The sequence below is a fragment of the Zootoca vivipara genome, chromosome 13, assembly GCF_965207765.1.
Source record: "Zootoca vivipara chromosome 13, rZooViv2.hap1.1, whole genome shotgun sequence".
NCBI classification, from domain to species: Eukaryota; Metazoa; Chordata; class Lepidosauria; order Squamata; family Lacertidae; genus Zootoca; species Zootoca vivipara.
The window spans coordinates 26,721,068-26,742,506 of NC_142596.1; the positions used below are offsets into that span (position 1 = coordinate 26,721,068).

General features: G+C 47.6%; 1 protein-coding gene across 7 annotated transcripts in view; it reads right to left on the reverse strand.

Annotated features, from left to right (window-relative positions):
- Positions 1-14,118: 14,118 nt before the first annotated feature.
- TLE3 (TLE family member 3, transcriptional corepressor) overlaps positions 14,119-21,439 on the reverse strand; it is a 51,831-nt gene continuing 44,510 nt past the window's right edge. For all 7 annotated transcript variants that reach the window (XM_035130880.3, XM_035130881.3, XM_035130879.3 and 4 more), the window contains exons 16-20: positions 21,180-21,427; positions 19,545-19,692; positions 17,864-18,014; positions 16,419-16,495; positions 14,119-15,688 (exon numbers count right to left, since the gene is read on the reverse strand). In XM_035130880.3, the coding sequence (XP_034986771.1) occupies positions 15,581-15,688; positions 16,419-16,495; positions 17,864-18,014; positions 19,545-19,692; positions 21,180-21,427 (732 nt within the window). In that variant the 3' untranslated portion in view covers positions 14,119-15,580. The remainder of the gene's footprint in view (positions 15,689-16,418; positions 16,496-17,863; positions 18,015-19,544; positions 19,693-21,179; positions 21,428-21,439) is intronic.

The following is a 21,439-nucleotide window of genomic DNA, read 5'->3' on the forward strand; positions in this document are numbered from 1 at the left end:
ATGTCGCCCTCTTCATGGCATCGTTGGTGACTTCTTTCGCTTGCAGGAGGAAGTTGAAACGGGCGGCGTACCCTTCCCAGTCTCCTGATGCTGGTTTGAATGGCGAGAAGCTGCTGTCGGTTGCCATTCTGGGTTCCTTGGGTCCTGGAGCTGAAGCCTGGATGCACAGTGCGATGCAGCGGTGCAGCAGGTGGCGGTGCTGCGGTGCAGTGCGTGGTGGCGGTCAGCTCAGCAGGATCCCATCCTCGTCGCCAGTGAAATGTACTCGGAGTCGAGAGTGAATTTCATGCTCTTTATTCAGCTCATAGTCATCAAGGAGAAGAGGAGAAGAAGAATGGCTCTTTTCCCAAAACCATCTGCTTATATACATTATTTACACAATGGGCCTTGCGTGATTGGCTACTTCAGGGCTACACCTGTGGGCCAATTATATTGTGGATTGACTTCTGCCTGCAGCCTGATTGGCTGCTCCTACAGGCCAATCAGGTAGCAGATTCGCTTCTGCCAGCCGCCTGATTGGCTGCTCCAGCAGGCCAATCAGGTTGCGGATTCACTTCCACCTGGAGTTGGATTGGGTAGCTCCCGCTGATTCTGAATCCTATTGTTCTAGGATTCAGCTCAGTACATAACACCAGCCATGCTCACCCACCTCTCTCCCTTCCCTTTACCAAAGCAGAAAGCAATGGCCTTAAATGTAAGGACTCTGCCCCACGCCCCATCCTTCCCTCTAACAAATCCTACCACCACCACCACCACCTCTTGGAAGCCCCTACTTCTCTGCTGTTTCATTGTTGATCCAGATCTGCCCAGAGCTTATAATTGACATTTAAATTACTCCGCAGAACAACAAATCAATATTTATGGATTGCTGGGCCAATGTGTTGGCCAAATGAGTTGTTGTGGGATTCCGTCTCCCAGCAAAAGGGCCGACTAGGGTCAAGGTCAAGGCTTTGGCTAATGAGGAACAGAGGCCCCGTCAACAAACCACCAGACGGCATTTAGCAGGGATGGAGTTCCCGTTAGTCGTTTGGCATAACATATTACACTCTTTGTTCGTTTTCTGACTTATCACTTTTTGCATTGACAGCTGCTCAGCAGAGATACAAAGGCAGCGGCTGCTTTCTCCTCCCACAACAGACCACAAAAACTACTCACCTCAGCTAAGACCAAGGAACTAAAATACTGCTTTTATTCCCCCTTTCCCTCTCTGTTCACAAGATAGCATGTCTACCCACGTTGACATCTGGAATAACTGCTACACTTGGGTGTATTGATTGAATGTCTTCCTGTGTGTTCTTCATGGAGCTTAGAACAGCATCTTACAACAACCTTGGGAGGTAGGCTGAAAGATGAGGAAGTGGCCGTAGACAGAGTCAGGCCATTGGTCCATCTGGCTCAGAACCAAAATGGCCAAATGGGGATGATGGAGTGGCTCCCCTGTATAGGAAACGTTGCTGCATTCGGGACATTTTCGTTTAGAGAAAAGAGTCACATGGTGGAAGTTTATAAAATGATGTATGGCACTGAGAAATTTTCTCCCGGATAGAGGAATGCTTTTCTTCATCTCTCCTAACACTAGAAGTTGTGGGCATCCAATGAAGCTGAATGTTGGGAGATTCAGGGCAGATAAAAACAAAGTCCTCCGTGGCTACCAACTGGGATGGCATTAAAAGAGGATGGGACGAATTCATGAATGAGAGGGCTATTGATGGCTGCTAGCCATGACGTCTATGCTCTGGTTCCGCTTCCCACAGGCGTCTTAACCCTAAATCAGCCTTTGCCAACCTGGTGCCCTCCAGAGTTTTTTGGAAATGTGAGCTGTGACAACCCTCAGCCCCCGCTAGCACAGGAAGGTCAGCCCTAGGAGACCTCAGGCCTCAGTGAGTATGGATGAGTTACATGAGAATTGGCCTCTGCCTGTGAAGGACGGGTTAGTCCTCCTCCTCCTCTTGAAGAAGCCTTTGTCCCTGGAGAGCTGACAAGAAACATCAAAATACAGGCAGGGTTTAGGCCCTCTTTAATTCCCCATCATTTTATAATCGCCCCCCTGGTGGCATTGTCTGCTTCCAATTAACCCCAGAGATGCCCTTGACTTCTCTAAAAGTTTTTTATCAGCTGGTGCAGCCCGCACCCCCAGCGGCCAACCTCCGAGGAAAGGCCTCCAGGCAGGGAGACCCCGCAAAAAACATTCCCTGGGAATCCAAAACATGCACCCGCACTCACACCCCAGTCAAGTCATGCGGTGGAAAATTTCTTGAGGGTATTAAAAGGCAGGGAGGAGCGCTGCGGCTGCTTTTGAAGTCCTCTCTTCTCCCCGTTCCACGTTTTAGGAGACCAAACGGAGGATGAAACTCCAATGACATGGAGGAATAATCCCCTATTCAGCCCTGAAAGGATTATTCTAATTACTTTGATTATTAAAAGATCAGACGGGTCCCTTTCTGCAATCCTGCTTCTGCTCCCCGCACCCACCCACCGCACAGCCCGGGAGCATCAGCCAAGCCAGCTTTTTTTTTTTTTTTAAAGGGCTCCGCAGTGGGAATTGGAGAACGTCTTAAGTAAACAGAGAGAACAAATGGAGGCCGCCAGAGGCCCTGGGCAGCTCCTGTCTGCTCCATGAGCTGTCCGCCCAAGCGCTGCTTTGCTGGGGCCTGGGTCTTTTGTGAGCACCTCAATAGGTACTAAACAGGCCCTGAAATCAGAACTCTTTGGGGCTTCTCAAGTGTGCAGAGCGTGGCTGGCTGCCTCCTTTATCTCCATGGCGAGGTGGCGGTGTCAAGCAGAGCCGCCATGAATGAACCAGAGAATGGCGGCTTTCATGGCCGTCTATTTTCCTCCCCTCTCTCTCTGCTAAGCCTCCTCCTCCCTCCTCCCTTGGGAGTGGAGGGGAGAAGAGAAGCACAGATGGTCTCTCCTGACCTGCTATTTATCATCCTGGCAAAAGCTCTCCTGCCTTCAATGCAGCAGAGCAGCCCATGGAAGGGAGCCTGTTTGTTTCTGCTGATGAGGACCCTCAATTTGCACAGCCGTCTCATTAGGCCTAAACCGCCAATTAATTTCTTTTGTTCTCATTAAACCGGCTGATTCCTAAACATTTCGGGCCTGGCAGCAATGAGGGGCCCGGCTAAGAGCTTCAGTCCAGGAGGCAATAGCAGACACAAACTCCATACACTTGGCCAACCCTCTGGGCAGCTGCACGGAGGAGCTGGGGGTCCCCACCGAAAAATGCCTCTGGGGGTGTTGAAAGGGGGGAAAAGCCAAGAAAGTGTTTGTGCATCTTGGCCCAGAGAGCTAAGCAGCCCTCCTGAGTTGTAAGTTTATGGTTTCTGATTCACCTCTTTCCTCCCTGCTTCTGCTTCTGCTGCAGCCAGTAATGGCTGAGGTTGGTGGGTTTTTTGGTGGTGGAGGGAGTTATGGTTGAGGTTGTTAAGTAAAGGATCCAGTTTACAGTTTATAGCTGTGTCTGTCTTCCATGTAGCAAGTTTAAAAAATAAAAAAACTACTCTGCAGCATGAGTTTGGGAGCTATGTGGGAAAGCTGCCAAATGTGGGGAGATACCATATTTGGGGGTTTGTAACAACTTGGAACCAGTTTACCTATGAGATTCCTTACCCAATTTGATTGGAGGAACTGGCCCTGTTACAGCTGCCACATAATCTCTGTTCCACATTTGTAAGAACCCAGCCTTTTAGAGCAGGGGTAGGCAACCTAAGGCCCGTGGGCCGGATGCAGCCCAATCGCCTTCTCAATCCAGCCCGTGGATGGTCTGGGAATCAATGTGTTTTTACATGAGTAGAATGTGTGCTTTTATTTAAAATGCATTTCTGAGTTATTTGTGGGGCATAGGAATTCGTTCATATTTTTTCTCTCCAAAGTATAGTCCAGCCCACCACATGGCCCATGGCTGAAAAAGGTTGCTGACCCGTTTTAGAGTGACAAGATATACACTTTGGAACTCCCTGCCTATTGACATCAGGCAGGCGCTTTCATTTTCTTCGGCACCTACTCAAAAACTTTCTTGTTTAAACATGCCTACTCAGATATTTAGAAATTTGTTGCGTGTTTTAATCCATTATTAGTGTGCGTATTTTAACTTTTCAAACGTTTTAAATTTTCGCTGCGAATTCTTCTTGATAACATTACCGGTTTATCCTTTTTGCAAACCACAATTGTATGAATTAAAAAATAGTCCAACCTGCTCTGTTCTGGCTGAAAATGTGGCATTTGTAAACACACACACACACACACACACACACACACACACACACACCAGAAAAATCTCCACTCTTTCTCCTCCAAAGACAACTCGACCTCTATTTAGGGTTTTTAAAAATAAACGCTGCCTTTCCATAAACTATCACCATAGCAGATTCAGAGAAAAGGGAGTCGGTGGGGTGTCTGTTCTGTAGATTTCCAAACAGTGCCTGCCCCCCTTCCCGCAAGGCCTTTCCACACCTCAGCAGAAGGGTTCGTGGGCTGCTGCATCATATACAAGGTGTGCCTGCCTTTGTGACATGCTTACATTCCCGCTCTGGAAAATGGCCAAGCTCTCTGGGGGGGAAGCTGGTAACGTTAAGTGTCAGTTGCTTATTGTTTCCCCCTGGGTGGGTGAGATGATTTATGGTGTCACCATGGCATGGAAACCTGGGAAGGAGCGTCCCCAAGCAAATTGTCCCAAGTGGCCAAATTGATGGGCTCGTGTGCGCTGGGACTGAGCAGAAATGGGGCTGTAGTGACGATAAGAACCACTTTCTGCAGGACCTGGCAGAGCATGAGATGGGCCAGGTTGTTGCAAACAATAGAGGAGGGGGTGACCAACTGGACTCTTTGCACACAGCTGTTGGACACTGGAACGAAAGTGTCCTACAAACCTAGGAAAGTAATGGACTCTCGGTCATGGGAGGTTTTTAAGCAGAGGTTAGGTGGGTGGCCATCTGCTGAGGAATCTTTAGCTGCAATTCCTACATTGCAGGCAGGTTGGACTAGATGACCCTTGGAATCCCTTCCACCTCCAACATTCTACAATTTCATGATTCATATATGCTGGCCTGCACACAGAACACAGCCGGGAGACTGGAGGGCTCTAGCCTTGCCCCCCCCCCATCTCCCAACATGCTAGTTTTCTACATGTAGGAATTTGTCTGGAACGATGTTCCGTTTTCGAGAAGCCTGTATATAAAATCCTGAACAGACAATTTCATTTCCAGTAATGCCCAATTTGCCCCTATTTTCCCATGAAAATTGATGTGAGTTTTAATCTATTACAGGGTTTCCCAAACTTGGGTCACCAGCTATTTCTGGACTAGTTCCCATAATCCCGGACCACTGGTCCTGCTAGCTAGGTTCTCCTTCTGGTTCTCCATCCTTTGCCGCCCTGACCCCCGCCTCATCCTCCCGCAATGTTGGAGCCTGGCCATTTGCCTGTTCCTTTATCTTCTGAAGACCATTTGAGGAGGAGATCTGCTCTGTCCCCCCGCTTTCATCTTGCTCAAGGTGCTCTATTTTTGGCATCGACCTTCTCTGCTTTGATCTTTCTTTCCCTTTGAAATCTGGTGTCTTCAGAAACATATTGACTTCCTAAATTCCTCATCCTACCAGGGACCGATTTGAAAGTCAGTTGGTGCCTTGTCCCCATATAAATAATCCAAGCACAGCCTAACAGATAATCTAACAATGGGGGAGAACACATCTTAGATGCCTGCTTTGCAATAGCCCATGATGAATTTCATGAAACTAAACATTGCTTGCAACCTGAACCCCCTAACCCTTTATCCCTAACCTGAGCCACTTCATCCAGTGGTCATCTAGTCCAGCCCTGGCAATGCAGGCATCTCAGCTAATGATTCCTTTAGTTCTGCCATTACGGCATGCCAGCAACCCTCAACCCAGGAAATAGAACTGGATGTGTTTGTTAGATGGAGTGTGGAATGCATAGAAATTCCCCCTGCCATTGCAGACAATGGCACTGCGCAATCGTTCATTATAATTTAATTACAGTAATAAAAACGGGTGGGATGCAGCAGTGGAACAGATGAAGTGATTTGGGGGGGGGGGAGAAGACCAACAAAATTTTGCACGCTGCCATGTCAACTCAAGAGAGCAGCAGCTGACAGCGTACACCAAGCTGCCTCCTGCCATCTGCTCCAGGAGCCACCATGGCTGCAAGAGCGGCAGGGAGGTGATGCTGCCATTGTGCACTCCGCTGGGTTAATTTTCTTTGGGGGGGGAGGGGACAGGTGACATTAAAAGGCACAGAGGACTACTCTGCATAGAGATGCCATCGGGAGAGGCCGCAAATATCCATGCAGGCTGTGGATGGAGCAGACATTTCACCCAAAACGAAATGTGGGCCGGCCCATCTGTTAGGCAAGCAGTGCCTCAAGGGTGGGTGTCAAATCCTTGTGTGCTCTCAGCCCACCTGCCTGCCTGCAGAGCTGCCTTCCACCCATTTTGCTGACTGCCAGCAGCACTAGCCAAACGCAGAAGCTCCTCCCTGGGACCCCAAGAACCAAAGAAAAGGCCTGCAGAGTCCAACATCCTGTTTTTACAGCAGCCACAGATGCCCCCATGGGAAACCTGCAAGCAGGACCTGAGAGCAACATCACCTTGCTCACCTGAGATTCCCCGCAAGTGGTACTCAGGAACATCCCGATAGTGGAGGCAGAACCCAGCCACTGTGGCTAGGAGCCATTGATGGCCTTCTGCTCCACCAATTTGCCCAGCCCTCATTTAATTTGCCCCATCCCGCACCTCCTTGTGGGAGCAACCATTGCTTAACTATGCACTGTGTGAACCTTCCAGCATTCAGCTGCACGGGGTGCTCTCAGTTCTGGCATTAACAAGACTCTTCCCCATCCGTTTCTCCACCTCTTGTTGCAGCGAAGCGGCCACCATGAATTGCTCCTTGAGGCCTAGGCCCTGTGAAGTATATTACGCAGGTCACCCAGTGAGTAAGGGGATTTGAACCTTGTTTGCTCCCAGGTCCGCTACCGCACACCGGCTCTATTGAAGTCTCTCCAGGCCCATCTCTACAAGCACTTTCTGAACAAGATGGGATGAATGTCCATATTCCTTTTGCCTCCCACGAGCCCTGGAGATCTTTAAATCCATCCTCACCAACATGGTTCATTAGCCATGGAATGTGGCTTGTCCGGTGCTTAGCCACCCACCTTCTTTTGGGGGTCCATGCCTGGTTTGGTGAAGGTTTCAGCCTACCCGCAACGCCATCTGTTGACCTGCCCTCAGAACCGTTTCCTGGAATCGCTTGAGCGTCACAGATCTATTCCCCCACTGTTGCCTGACATAACAGCTTGTATCAAATGAAGCCACTGTCAGACCTTTTCCGGAAATGAATGTGAGCATTTTCACCCCTCCCATTCTGAAAATCTGGTGATATCTGCTGTTGGGAGGGAACAGTTAGGAATTGTTACTTTGTTGTTTTTCATTCCTGACTCTGCTCTCTGCTGTGTGCTGTGTGCAGTTTAATATCTTCTGTAGACAAGATGGCTAAGTGAGAGGCTGTAACACTCACAAAGCCAGATCTGTAAATATTCAGTAGTTAATAGAAATAAATGAGGAATGTTTTGAAACCTCTACAAATGCTTCTGCTGTTCACTGCTGATTTGGTGCTCATAAAGCCCAGTTATGAGTCCATGATTCCCGGGTGTATGCTGAAGGTGTTCCAGACGTCCTGCCCAGGCATAGGGGCCTAAGAAGACCTGGACAGATCCTGGCATTTACCCACATATGGTAGCAGGCGGATGGTTGCTGGTAGCAGACTGGTGGTTGCAGATGGCTATTGATGGTTGGATAATTGGATGTTTCTGATCCATTTCCATCTGATGCTGCACATCGGAGTTGAGCTGTGAGCTGAAGCTGTTTTTCAAGCTGCTGTTTGATTTACAGAAAGGTATGTTGCTGGCTGCCAAGAAGACAGCAGAGACGCTTTTCCAGTTTGCCTGTTAATTGTGCTGAGTGGGGAGAGAAGTTGCTGAGAGAGTCAAGAGTATTTGGGGTGCATGAAGGGAAGTGTCTTGCTGTTAACTAAACACAGGCATGGCTTCTGCACATTCTGGCCAGATGTCTCTATCTTTTCCTCTCCTTACACCAGAGACCTATCCTACATGGCAGGTCAAAATGAAAGCACTTTTACAAAGGGAAAAGCTTTACCATATTATAGAAGATGACCCCCCTAATGAGGATGATGATGGATGGCCAGCGTGGCATGAGGCAGACATGAGAGCCAGGGGGACAATTATTCTGAGTGTCCAGGACCAGTTGTTGGTCAACTTGGAGAACCAGCAGACTGCACGGGCTGTTTGGAATAAACTTCGAGATATGCATCTAAGACAAAATGCAGGATCCAGTGTGCTTTTCTTTAAAAAGCTGTGTAGGCTGGAATTGCAGAAAGATGGTGATTTGCCCAGCCATCTAGCCCAATTAAAACGTCTCAGACAGGATCTTGTCCAGCGAGACTTAAATATTTCAGAAGCTGTTTTTGCAATGCTTATCATAAACAGTTTGGATGAATCTTATGATGCTGTAGCTGCTCAATTGTCGTCTTTGCCCAATGACCGTCTAACAGAAGATTATGTGTCTAGCGTGCTCTTGAATGAGTGGGATCGCAGACAGACTGCTAGAGAAAGCAGGGACAAGGCTGTTGGAAATGCCTACAAGCCTTCAACAGGGGAAAGTGAAAGTGTTGCAAAAGCTCTTAAAATGCGCCGCTGTTTTTCTTGCGGAGAGGTCGGCCATTTTAAAAATCAGTGTAAAAACTCTTCAAAGAAGAAGGGCAACTTCAAAGGCAAAGGGGGAGGAGGCCGAAAACCCCAAGGGCCAGCTGCATCAAAGGCTTTGATTTCACGCAGTTCTAATCAACTCACACGTTCTGTTTTTGTTGTCGACTCAGGAGCCACAAGGCACGTGGCCAATGATAAAAATCTCTTTCTTCATCTTGAGAAACAGGGAGGAGCAATTCATCAAGCGGATGGAACGACTATTAAAAGTTTGGCTCAGGGAACGGTTTCTTTGCAGAGCCTTAATGCAACAGTTAAAAATGTTATGTATGCTCCTCATTTGCAGGATAATCTCTTGAGTGTTTCTCAGCTAGACGCTCAAGGATTTAAAGTGGTGTTTGCAAACTCTCGGTGTGAAATTCTTCGAGACAACAAACTCATTCTTTATGCTAAGTGTGTTGATGGTTTATATGTATTGCCTTTTGTTACAGGTACAGCTGCTGGAGCAACTAAAGAAACTGAAAAGGCGTGCTGTAATATATCAGTAGATAAGAATGAGAAATTGCATAACCATTGTATTCATGATTATCATCGTTTGTTTGGTCATTTGCATTTCCAGGCAGTAGGTAAAATGCAAAATATGGTTGAGGGCATGAAAGTTCAAAAGTGTCCTTATCATATGAAATGTGTCTCATGTGCAGAGAACAAAATTAAGCAAGCTCCCAAAGGTACAAAATCTGGGAGGGAGGTTAAGAAACCTTATGAGATTGTGCATGCAGACTTGGTTGGACCTCTAGCGCTCTCTAGAGGAAACTCATGTTATTTTTTGGTTCTGATAGATGCCTATTCTAGATATGTTTGGGTCTATATGTTACAAAAGAAGTCTGAAGCCTTCTCTAAGTTTCAAAAATTTTGTGCATGGCTCAGGAATGTTCACGATGAGCATGTACGTTGTCTTTTCACTGACAGGGGTGGAGAATTTTGTTCAGAACAGTTTGAAAACTTTACTGCAGAACAGGGCATAGAGCACATGACTGCCACGCCCAGATCTCCATGGCAGAATGGTTTATGTGAAAGAGTAAACCAGACCTTGCAACAAGGAATTAAAACTCTGTTGCATGATTCAGGCCTACCCAACCCCTTTTGGGCTGAAGCTCTATCGTGTTTCACCTATATTTACAACCGCAGATATCAATCAGCCATTGATTGCACCCCATACGAAATGCTGTTCAAAAGGAAACCGTTTGTAAAACATTTAAAAATTTTCGGTTCTGAAGTTTGGGTGCACACTCTGCAAGGTGACAAACTGAGCAAATCTGGTCAACATGGCATTTTTCTAGGTTATGAAAAAGGTTCTTATCGTGTGCTGATGACAGACACAAACACAATTAGGCTGACCAGAAGCATGGATTGTAATCCAAAATGGGACAAAGTTGGCATTTTTCAATGTCATCCCATTTCAGATGATGAGGTGGTGAAACCAATTAACAAAGAGGCAAAACCTGTAATTGATGCTGATGGTAGCACAGATTCTGACACTGATACAGATGATCAGAATGAAAAGACCTCTTTTAAGAAATCAGATGGGTCTGACACTGATCTAGAGGTAGAATCTTTGCCAGATACAGGTCACCATTCTCCCAAGGAGGAGGAACCAGACCCAGAGGATCCCAGAGTATTGCGTAGATCTGAGAGAACTACCAAGGGACAAGCACCTAAACGATTTTCTAAAGAATTTGCTAAAGCTGCTATTTCAGATATGGCTGCCACTAGCAATCCAAACTCAGTTTTTGAACCAACTAACTACAAAGAGGTTCAAAATTTACCTGAAAAAGATGCCGAACCTTGGCTTAATGCCATGAAAGCTGAATTGAATTCCCTAAAGCAAAATGACACGTGGGAATTGGTTCCAGTAGAACCAGGCATGAAACTTGTAGACAGCAGGTGGATTTACAAAACCAAGACTGATCAGACTGGTAAAGTGGTCAGATATAAAGCCAGATTAGTTGCACGTGGTTTTTCTCAAGTTCCTGATCAGGACTATCATGAGACATATTCACCGACAGTCAAATTTGAGACAGTTAGGCTGTTGATGAAAATTGCTGCAGAAGAGGGCATGACCATATCTCATCACGACGTAAATACTGCGTTTTTGTACGGAATTCTCAATGAGAGTATTTACATGTCACCGCCAGACGGAGTGCAGATAAAAAAGGGAATGGTGTGTAAATTAAAAAAATCCCTGTATGGTCTAAAACAAAGTGCTCGATGCTGGCACACTAAGCTGACAGAAGTGCTGTTTTCCTTAGGTTTCCAGCAAGGAAAGGCTGATTCTTGTGTTTTTGTTAAAGAATCTAACCAGCACAAATTGTACTGCATTTGTTTTGTGGATGATATTTTGTTTTTCTGGAAGGATGCAAATATTTACAAAACCACTCTTGCAAAACTGCAAAAGCATTTTGATATGAAAGACCTAGGGGAAGTCAGCAATTATCTCTCACTGGAAGTAGAGAGAAATAAGCAAGGTGATGTTTTGCTGCATCAATCACGTAAGATCAATGATGTGATTGAAAAATTAAATCTGACAGATGCCAATTCTGTAGACACCCCCATGGTCACAGGGTACCAACATGATACTAATGCTAATGTTTTTCCTGACACTACATTGTTCAGAAGTGTTTTGGGTAAACTTAGTTTTATAGCAAGGTGCACAAGACCAGACATTGCTGTTAGCGTAAATTTGCTCAGCAGATATGTAAATCAACCTACAGTGCAAGACTGGAAGGCACTGAAACGCATAGTTAGGTATTTAAAAGGCACTATGCATTACAGGTTGAAGCTTACTAGCCAAAAATCTGGAGGTCTTGAGATCTATGCCGATGCCAGTTTTGGTAGTGATACAACTGATGGCAAGAGCACCTCAGGTGTGTGTTATTTGTACAATCAGTGCCTATTTGATTGGTCTTGTAAGAAACAGGCAACAATAAGCATGAGTTCATGTGAAGCAGAACTCAACGCTTTAAATTTTTCCCTCATGAATGTAGAGTGGTTGTTGCAACTATGTGAGGATATGAGAGTAAAAATTTGTTGTCCAGTTCAAGTTTATCAGGACAACAAAGCCTGCATAGAACTAATCCATTCAGAAGGGTGCAAGCAAAGAACAAAACATTTGCTAATCAAATTGCACCGTGCCAGAGAATGCATTCAGAAAGGAGTTGTAAAAGTCTCATATATGCCAGGGAAAGAAATACCTGCTGATGCTTTGACTAAAGCTGTTAATAAGGAACAACTTGGTATATATGTAAAGAAATTGCTTTTGTGCTAGATTTTCATAATGGTCAGAATGAAAAGGGGGAGGTTGTGAGCATTTTCACCCCTCCCATTCTGAAAATCTGGTGATATCTGCTGTTGGGAGGGAACAGTTAGGAATTGTTACTTTGTTGTTTTTCATTCCTGACTCTGCTCTCTGCTGTGTGCTGTGTGCAGTTTAATATCTTCTGTAGACAAGATGGCTAAGTGAGAGGCTGTAACACTCACAAAGCCAGATCTGTAAATATTCAGTAGTTAATAGAAATAAATGAGGAATGTTTTGAAACCTCTACAAATGCTTCTGCTGTTCACTGCTGATTTGGTGCTCATAAAGCCCAGTTATGAGTCCATGATTCCCGGGTGTATGCTGAAGGTGTTCCAGACGTCCTGCCCAGGCATAGGGGCCTAAGAAGACCTGGACAGATCCTGGCATTTACCCACAATGAAGCCTTAACAAGCCACACAATTGACTGGGATATTAATGACCTGTTATTTTAGAGCTTCGTGTCTATTGGGGGAGAGGCTGGCTATGATGCTCAGAGTGTGTCAACGACTGCCAGAAATGGGTAGGGATCCTGAAATTTGGACCAAGGCACTGTTCTCAGCTCTCCTCCTCCTCTTTCTGTCCCTCTGGCCACATTCCCGCCATACATTTTTAGCACTAGAACTCCCCCATAGAATTATGGGAACTGTAGTTTGGGCAACGGTTCCAGGTGTTGTTGGGAGGCCTCCATGCCCTTCACAGCGCTACAATTTCCAAAATTCCCTGGGAAGAGGGTTTGACTGTTCAACCACTCTGGGAATTGTAGCTCAGTTTTGGAATACAGTACAGTTGTTATTTGAACTCTCTTTGTGAATCCTGATGACACCTTTCCACTCGTAACCAATGTCCAAGGCAGCTTACCATAGATTAATAAAATTAAAAACCAGGACTCTATCCTTCCTGATTCAGTTCATTAAAAGAGATAGATTATCCTACAACTCGCCTTCCAAGTTAAGTGTTGAAACTCTCAAGAGCCACGTGTTTTGCTCCATCCCATGTTATTTTAGAGTTGTATCACCCCACACAGAGCATCTTGAAGAGCTAAAAACATCCTTAAAAAACAAAACAAAACATGATAAAGAGGAATTAGTGCTCAGAGTTCTCAAAAGCTGCAATAAGACCCCAAAGAGACATAGGCAGAAAGGGCCTTTGAAATAATGGAAAATGGAAAATGGATTTAGGTTATCCATAAATATAACCTTTCCAAAAGTGCTGACTGAGCAAAGTTTATAGCAGTGATGAATCTGCTCATAAAGGGCAGAAGACTGGAGGGAACTGGCAGATCCAAAACCCTCTGCACAGACCGTGCCACTCCCAGCCCACAAATCCATCTTCATTCCTTGCTAAGGCTATTGGGGGATTTCTGGGTAGGGGCTTCTCCCTGGACATAGTTCCAGCCCCCTTGCTCCTTTCTCACCTACAACTCAGACTTCACCTTTCACTGCGGTATATTTTATTGGAAATGTGGGTGGTTGCTCTGCTCTTTCCTCTTCTAGCCGGGGAAAGTTTGGGAACCACTGCCATAGACTATTGAGCTAAATGGATCAATGGACTGCATAAGGCACCTTCCTGCGTGATCTCTAAAGCAGAGCTGGCTCTATTAGTAAGCAGAGGGAGGCAATGGCCTCAAGTGACAGATGGAGGGGGCACAGCAGTGGGAGCTTCCTTTAAAAAAAAAACACCCAGGTTCACAAAGACTCGAGTATGGAACAGAAGAGAAGGCACACAATGGTAAAGGGCCCCCTAAGTTATTTGCTGTTGCTGTTGAACTGACCTGCATTGCAGGGGGTTGGAATAGATGACCCTTGGGGTCCTCTACAATTCTGCTGGGATACCAGTTGCAATTTAAAAGCACCACCACAATCAAAGCACACCCTAACAATTTCTGCACCACTGCCAATTCAGAGACTTCCCTTCCACTCCATCCAGGTTCCAACCTAGAGCTAAGGAACACCCCCACCCCCCACCCTGAAAGGCACAGTCCACCAAAGAAAAGAACAAGCAGGAAAAGAAGCTCTCTCCACTCCATCGTCCTTTATGCACCGGCATGGCCTTTAATAAAAACAGGTAGTTTTTTTCATCTTTTAAGCCATAGTGTTTTGTATTTTTTTTCTTAAACCAGATCAAAATCAAAAATTAAAAAATAATCCATAAAAATGTGGTATAAAAATTCTCTTCCATATGCTACATTACAGGGCAAGATCTTCTGCTACACAAATACGTAGATTTTTTCCCGTGTTTAAATTTTATTTTCTCCTTTAGTACAAAAAACCTCAGGAGGGCGAGTCTCCCTCCTCCTCCCCTCCCACTTTCACTTGATCCAAGAGGCTGGGAGAGGGAAGATTTGCCAAAGCCACACGAAACCCCCACTAGATGCCAACGCCACCCCCAGTCCCCGTCGCACAGAAATCGCTTCGTGTTAGTAAACTTTTTAAAAACAACAACAACCTGCATTTAAACGTTACCATCTCTATCACTTTTACTTTCATTGGAGTGTTTAAAATAAAATAAAAAAGCCCACACAAGTTGCTATTATCTTTTTTCTTTCTTTCTCTCTGGCTCCCTGAGCATATTGTTGAACGTTGCTTTCTTGAAACCCCTTCCTCAGCATCTAGGCCTGAAGGCCGCATGTGACAGGCATGGTGGGGTCCAAAACCTATCCGGACACGGACCTCTCATTGCTTCGCTCCAAAGACGGAAGTGCTTTTAAAAAATAAAAAGAAGAATCCCTATAGAAGACGGTGGGGATTGTTCCGTTGCTGCCGCCCGTCAGCGGCTGAAGGTTGCAATCCGGACAAGGGCTCGGGTCTTGGAAAAAGAGACAGCGGATGCTTCACAGGTACGGCAATAGAAGATGGGGTGTTGGAGGGCAATTTCGCTCCCGCTGGGGGCAAGTGGTGGGTCAGCAGAGTCTCTCTACCAAATGAGGGTTTGGAAGGGGGGGGCAGGAGAAAGATGGCCACCAAAACCAAAAAGCAAAACCCCAGTGGAATACAGTTACAGCAGACCAAAGTAAGGAGAGAAAAAAAAATACAGAGCTGGCCCCCGAGGCCAGGAGGAGTCCCCCACCGTATTAAAACTCGTCCGCTATTTACATTTCCCACAAGTCTTACGGAGAGACAAAGGAGGAAGAGTCTCTGCCGGGAAGCAAATCTGGTCCAGAGTTTGCTTCCCGAGATCACAGGCATGAGAACCAAGAAGTTAAAAACCAGGAAAAACCACAAGCCAGCTGAGGTCTCCGGAGAAGACGTTTGCAAAATCCCGCACAGCTGGACCAAGCGCCAAGGTCTCAATCGCCACCAGAGCAGCAGCAACCCCAAGAGGGTGACGGAAGATCTCCCCCAGCCCCACAGCCAGGTGGCGCAGCTTCCACAACAGAGAGCATCATGGGAACGTGCTCAGGCACTCTCCATCTGCCTGCTGGAGTCCCGACCACCGCCTGGTCGGATCGCAGTCTGCTTGGAGTGTGGTGGCCCTGCAGAATCCCCTGGGCTCAGTAGATCACCTCGTAGACCGTGGCCTTCTTGTCCCCCGAGCCCGTGACGATGTACTGGTTGTCCGCCGAAATGTCGCAGCTCAAGACAGAAGAAGATTCTTTCGACTGGAGGCAGGAAAAGAAAGGGAAAGGGAAACACAGCAGGGCTTTAATCAGCTTCAGCAAACGCTTAGGGGTGTCACATGTCAAGATCTATCAATACTAAGAGACAATAAGGGTATAAGTGACGTATCAGAAACGTGGTGGAAACGTTGAGGATGGGGCTCAATGGGACACAAGAGCTAGAACTGGGGTCCCCAATAAGGTTTGGGTTCCCTGGGTTAGACCGTACTGGTGGTGGCTGTGTCGTTCTTGACAGTGCTGGTGGATGCAGATGATAGAACTGAGCAACTACAGACACATCTGTCAGTGCTGCTGCAATGGATCAAACACTCCCTTCACCTGCAGGGCTTGCCAAGGGCCTCAAGGAGGAGGAGGAGGAGGAGGAAGGGAAGTATCCTGCACCCTCTGGCTCTGTTGACAACCCTACTCCTTTCCGTCAGTCCTTCATCAACCCAGCCAATTTGCTTCAGCTCCACTTTGCCTTCCAAGGTCTGTAACAACTCACGCCCCACTCCACCCCTGATCTTGTTACTCAAGTTAACAGGGGGGAAAGCACTCTGCTCGTGCTCAGAGGTGCTGTTTCCTGTCCCATCAAGTCACACTTCCCAGCTGGCGTCTTGGCACCAAGATGGAGTGGTAGAATCTGATCTGTGCAGACACAGACACACACCCCTTTCAATTCAGATGGCATCCAAGGCAGGACTTGGATCCTGGTAGCAGGAATGACCCTTACCTGGAATATGCTTGCTCCATAGGGAGTCCTCCAAGCATTGAGGAGGTTATCTTTCCCGGTGCTCACAAACCACTTCCCTAAAGGCACACAAAGCAGAGTTTCAATTCTTCCAGGTCAGAAAGGAGGTCAGAATAGTGACAGAATCCAGTGACGTGATCCCTAGAAACCCTAGAAAAATCTCAACCAGGAAATTCAGCTCTCAGTAGGATTTAACATAGGAGAGGGAAGACTTGTGGGGTCTCTTTTTTTTTTAACTAGAACCACCAAGAGTCAATGTGGTATAGTGGTTAAGTGTGTCAGAATAGGGCCTAGGAGACCTGGGTTCAAATCCCCACTTAAGCCATGAAGCTCACTTAATGACTTTGAGCCAGTCACTTAACCTCCCTCACAGGGTTGTTGTAAAACAGCAAGGAGGAGAATTATGTATGTCACCTTGAGCTCCTTGGAGGAAAGGTAGGATAATAATGATATAAAGAAATAAAAAAGGTCTACCAACCAGGGCAAGGTACAAAAGGTGTAACACTTGGAATTAAATAATTATGGGCCCAAGATTTTGCTTTTGGGGACTAGAACTGAACTGGACCCACAAAAACCTTCACTCCTGCTTACCCCAAAGCTTCCTTCACTTCAGCAGTAGAATTTACTTCCAGGGAATTTGGGGGGGGGGGTCATTTACTTGTTGCCATTGTAAAACCATGGGAAATCCTTGCAGATCTACCACAAATCACCCAGAGATGGACTGGTTGACTCCGATTTACCACTTTGTCCACCACCCCAATCTAACTTTTGTAAATGGCAGTAAGGGGTTCATACTCTCCTACAACATAGGTATTCTATGACACCCTTCCCCAACCTGGTGCCCTCTAGACATTTTGGACCACAACTTGCATAAGCCCCAGCATCCTAGGGCTGGCTGGATCTGGTGGGAGTTGACGTCCCAAACATCTAGAGGTCCCTAGGTGGGAAGAGGCTGCTCTAAGTCACAACAGCAGCCACATCTCAGGTTCCACCATGGAAGAAAAGGAGGCAAATAAACAAAAAGCAAGCAACTCCATCAGGTCAAGACCTGTTCTGATGTTGCTCTCCCATACCTCCTGCCTGCCACCCAACTAGGAACCTCCCCAGAAATTAAGGTAAGGAGCAGACTAGCATTCACCCGTCCCTATGGGGTTCCCTACAACACACCTCCCATCATGATTAAATCGTCTCTTAGCAAGCAAGCGTCATTTGGGCAGCTGCTTTGCACCGAGTCTGTGGTTTATCAAACCCAGTCCCCTCTATTTGGACAGGGCAGAGGGCTCTCCAGAGTCTCAGAGAGAGAGAGAGAGAAGGGAGACCTTTCTTGGTGCAGCTACGCTGAGGATTGAATCTGGGACACCTCAGACTCTGCAGGCCCTTCCCCAAGAAAGAGGCAACTAACTCCGTTGATATTCTGGGCCCCTTACCGCAGTAGGCAAACTTCAGCGACAGGACGCAGCTCTCGTGAAGGTGGAGCTGGTATTTGTCCGGCTTGGTGTGGTGGAGAACTTCCACGTTGCTGCTCTCCATGCCCACAGCCAGCCATTCCCCTGTGGGGCAGTAGCCCAGCGAGAAGATCTGTGGGGAAGAAAGGAGAGCAGGTCTGAAAGGGGCGTCTCCTCCAGGAAGCAACCACACTGAAGTCTGCTTGGGAGGACACACACATACACGCAAGCTTTAAAATTCAATCCGATTGTATATGGCAAGTGGAAGGAAGAGAAGTTGTACACTGGTAAGAGTTGGGGACCTGGAGGAAGAGGGTTCTCCACTCAGGGCCCTGAGGCCGCTGCACATTCAAGACCCACCTCCTTCAACACACCCCATTGATAAGCAGGCAGCTCCTCTGGCTTGCAGATCAAACCATCTCCTAACCCAGTGGGTCCCAAACTTTTTGGGGGCCTCCACCCCCTTGGTTCTATAAACTCATCCCCAGTGCCCCCTACTCTACCAAAAGCATTATTCAGAATAGCGCTTTGCCCGACCCACTAAGGAAGGTACGTAATAGCACAATAAAATCCAAAACAATAATTGCACATTTATTCAAAATCCAATTCAAACTACTGAGTTTAAATTCAGTCGACAAAATTGATGGACTTGGTCCAGGGATACCAGCTACACCTCCAGTGTCATCTTGCCACCCCCTTGACTCTTAGCCCCCTCAGGGGGTGGTGCAGCCCCACTTTAGAACCGTTGTCCTAGATAGATTTCCAGAAGTGTTCCCCAACTATTTAAGGGCTCCTTCTCAAGCACGGAGTGCCCTCTCACCTCCAGCACTTAACTGGGTTGAGATCCCTGCCGTGGATCAAGCTGCTCAAAACCTCAGCTGTCCTACAAATGCGCTCCAAGTCAATTCTCACCAGCAACTGGAGCTGGGTGTGTGGGGTTATGTCTGCAACTTCAGCAGGAGAAGCAAATGTAGGGGTGCAAAGGCTCCCCTTTCTTGGCCTTCAGAATTTGAGCACAGCCTAGCATGGAGAGACTCCCAGCAGCAGAGAATATCCTTGTCAGGGTTGCACAGAAACTCCCCTGGCCCATCTGCTGGGGCCTCCTTTAGACATCAGAAAGATGCCATCGTTTCCAGCTCAGCAGCAAGTTCCCAAAGTGCCCCATGAAGGCTCATGTGTGAGGTCCAGCTGAGAGATAGGGATAGGAACTCACTCAGGTTGCCTGGACTGTTCATCCTGAGGCTTGCAGGTCCAAGAGATACCACTATGAAAGTTGGTAAGGAGTAACACTGCCAAGCTTTGCTAGTGAGCACACCAGATGCTCTGAGCTTTCTGTCCCCCTTGTCCAGGCTTTTTCTCTGCTCAAAGCCTCCCCTTGTCGGGAGGCCGAACGCCTCTGCATGCCGGTTTCAGAGCATCCCAAGTGGAGAGAGACACTGTTGCACTCGGGTCCTGCTTGCGGGTTTCCCATTGGGGCATCTGGTGGGCCACTGAGAGGGCAGGATGCTGGACTAGATGGGCCCCCTTTGGCCTGGGTCCAGCAGGGATCTTGGTATGGTCTTCAGAGTTGCTTCTTAAGGAAGCCCTCCATCCTGAGCAGGGCAGTTCCTGGAGGGTTGCTGCCTCTAGGAGAAAAGGCTGAGGGAGTCCCACACCGGCTTACCTGGGAGGTGAAGTCGTGCTGCTGCAGCTGCCTGCCTTCCCGGAGGTCCCAGGACCGCACTGTGTTGTCCAGGCCTCCCGTCCAGAGCTTGGTGCCGTCGTGGGAGATGTCGATGCAGCTGGCACCGTCTGTGTGGCCTTGGAATTGCCTGAGAAAGAAAACCAACATTCAGACCAACCAACATTTAGGAGAAGGGCTGTAAGTTCACCGGTGCAGGATCTGCCTTGCAAGCAGCAAGTCCTAGATTCAACCCCCAGAATCTCTAGGTAGGGAAGGGAGAGAATCTTGACTGAAAACCCTGGAGACCCACTGGCAGTCAGTGCAGACCAGGCATCCCTAAACTGCGGCCCTCCAGATGCTTTGGCCTACAACTCCCATGATCCCTAGCTAACAGGACCAGTGGTCAGGGAGGATGGGAATTGTAGTCCAAAACATCTGGAGGGCCGAAGTTTGGGGGTGCCTGGTGTAGACAATACTGAGTTAGATGGACCAATGGTTGGACTCAGTGTAAGGCAGCTTCCCATTTTATTGTGAGAGGGGGGAACTTAAACCTCTACTGTCTGGGTCCCAAAGGTCCTTATCTCCAGCTTCCAGTTATTTGGGAATGGAAGGCTTGATAGACACAGCTGCTGAGGAATCCTGCATTCGGGTTGCAGGTAAGGACCTGAGCTGAGCATATTGGGGTGCCAGGAAGCTTACCCGTATATTCCGGAGTATAAGACAACTGGGCGTATAAGACGACCCCCAACTTTTCCAGTTATAATATAGAGTTTGGGATATACTCGCCGCATAAGCCAGTGTTTCTCAACCACTGTTCCGTGGCACACTAGTGTGCCGCGAGATGTTGCCTGGTGTGCCGTGGGAGAATTACTTTATATATAGTCAATATAGGCACAGAGTTAATTTTTTTAACATTTTCTAATGGTGGTGTGCCTCGTGCTTTTTTTCATGAAACAAGTGTGCCTTTGCCCAAAAAAGGTTGAGAAACACTGGCATAAGCAATACGACCCGGTGTATAAGACAACCCCCGACTTTTGAGAAGATTTTTCTGGGTTAAAAAGTAGTCTTATACACAGGAATATACAGTAATAGTGGTCCCAGAACACAGGAAGTTCAGTCAGAGCACTGGGCCCAGCTAGCTTAGTGCAGTCTACATGACCTGGCAGCAGCTCCCCAGGGTCTCAGATGGGGGACATTCCCTGTAGGAAGGGCCTGCAGGATCAGGCCAAAGGGGGCCCATCAAGTCCAGCATTCTGCTCCCACAGTGGCCAACCAGTTGCCTCAATGGGACAGCAACAGACCCAAGCACAAGAGCCCTCTCTCCTCCTGTGGTCTCCACAACTGATATTCAGAAGCATTGCTGCCTCCAGCTGTGGAGGCAGAGCACAGATGCTGGGGACCTTCTGCATGTGAAGCAGGTGCTCTACCCCTGAGCTGTGACCCTTCCCCCTTAACAACAGGCGTCTGCTCTTCCAGAGCAAAGGGTGAACAGAACGTGGTGCAAGAATGCAGCTCTTTGAATCCCTTGGTTTCATTTGGACAGGTGCTTCCTGCAGAATCTCCTTCCCCATCTACCCAAGACTTATTTGAAAGCCCTTCCTTACCACCAGGACCCTGAATTTTGGAGCAGCTCACCTGACCAGTGTTTGGTTATGGAGATCCCAAACAGCAATGTTGCCGTCGCTGCAACAGGAGAAGCAGACTTTGGCGTCCGGGCTGATGGCCAAGGCATAGCAGGCGGGGGCGGAGGAGGTCAGCTCTGCCTTGATCCTGGGGGTGGGGGAGGCCAGGTCCCAGATGGTGAGGGTGCTGGCCTCGCCCCCCACAATCAGTGTGCGCCCGTCTGGGAGGAGCTTGCAGGAGCGGATATAGTTGTCCCTGTTCTGGGGGCAGGA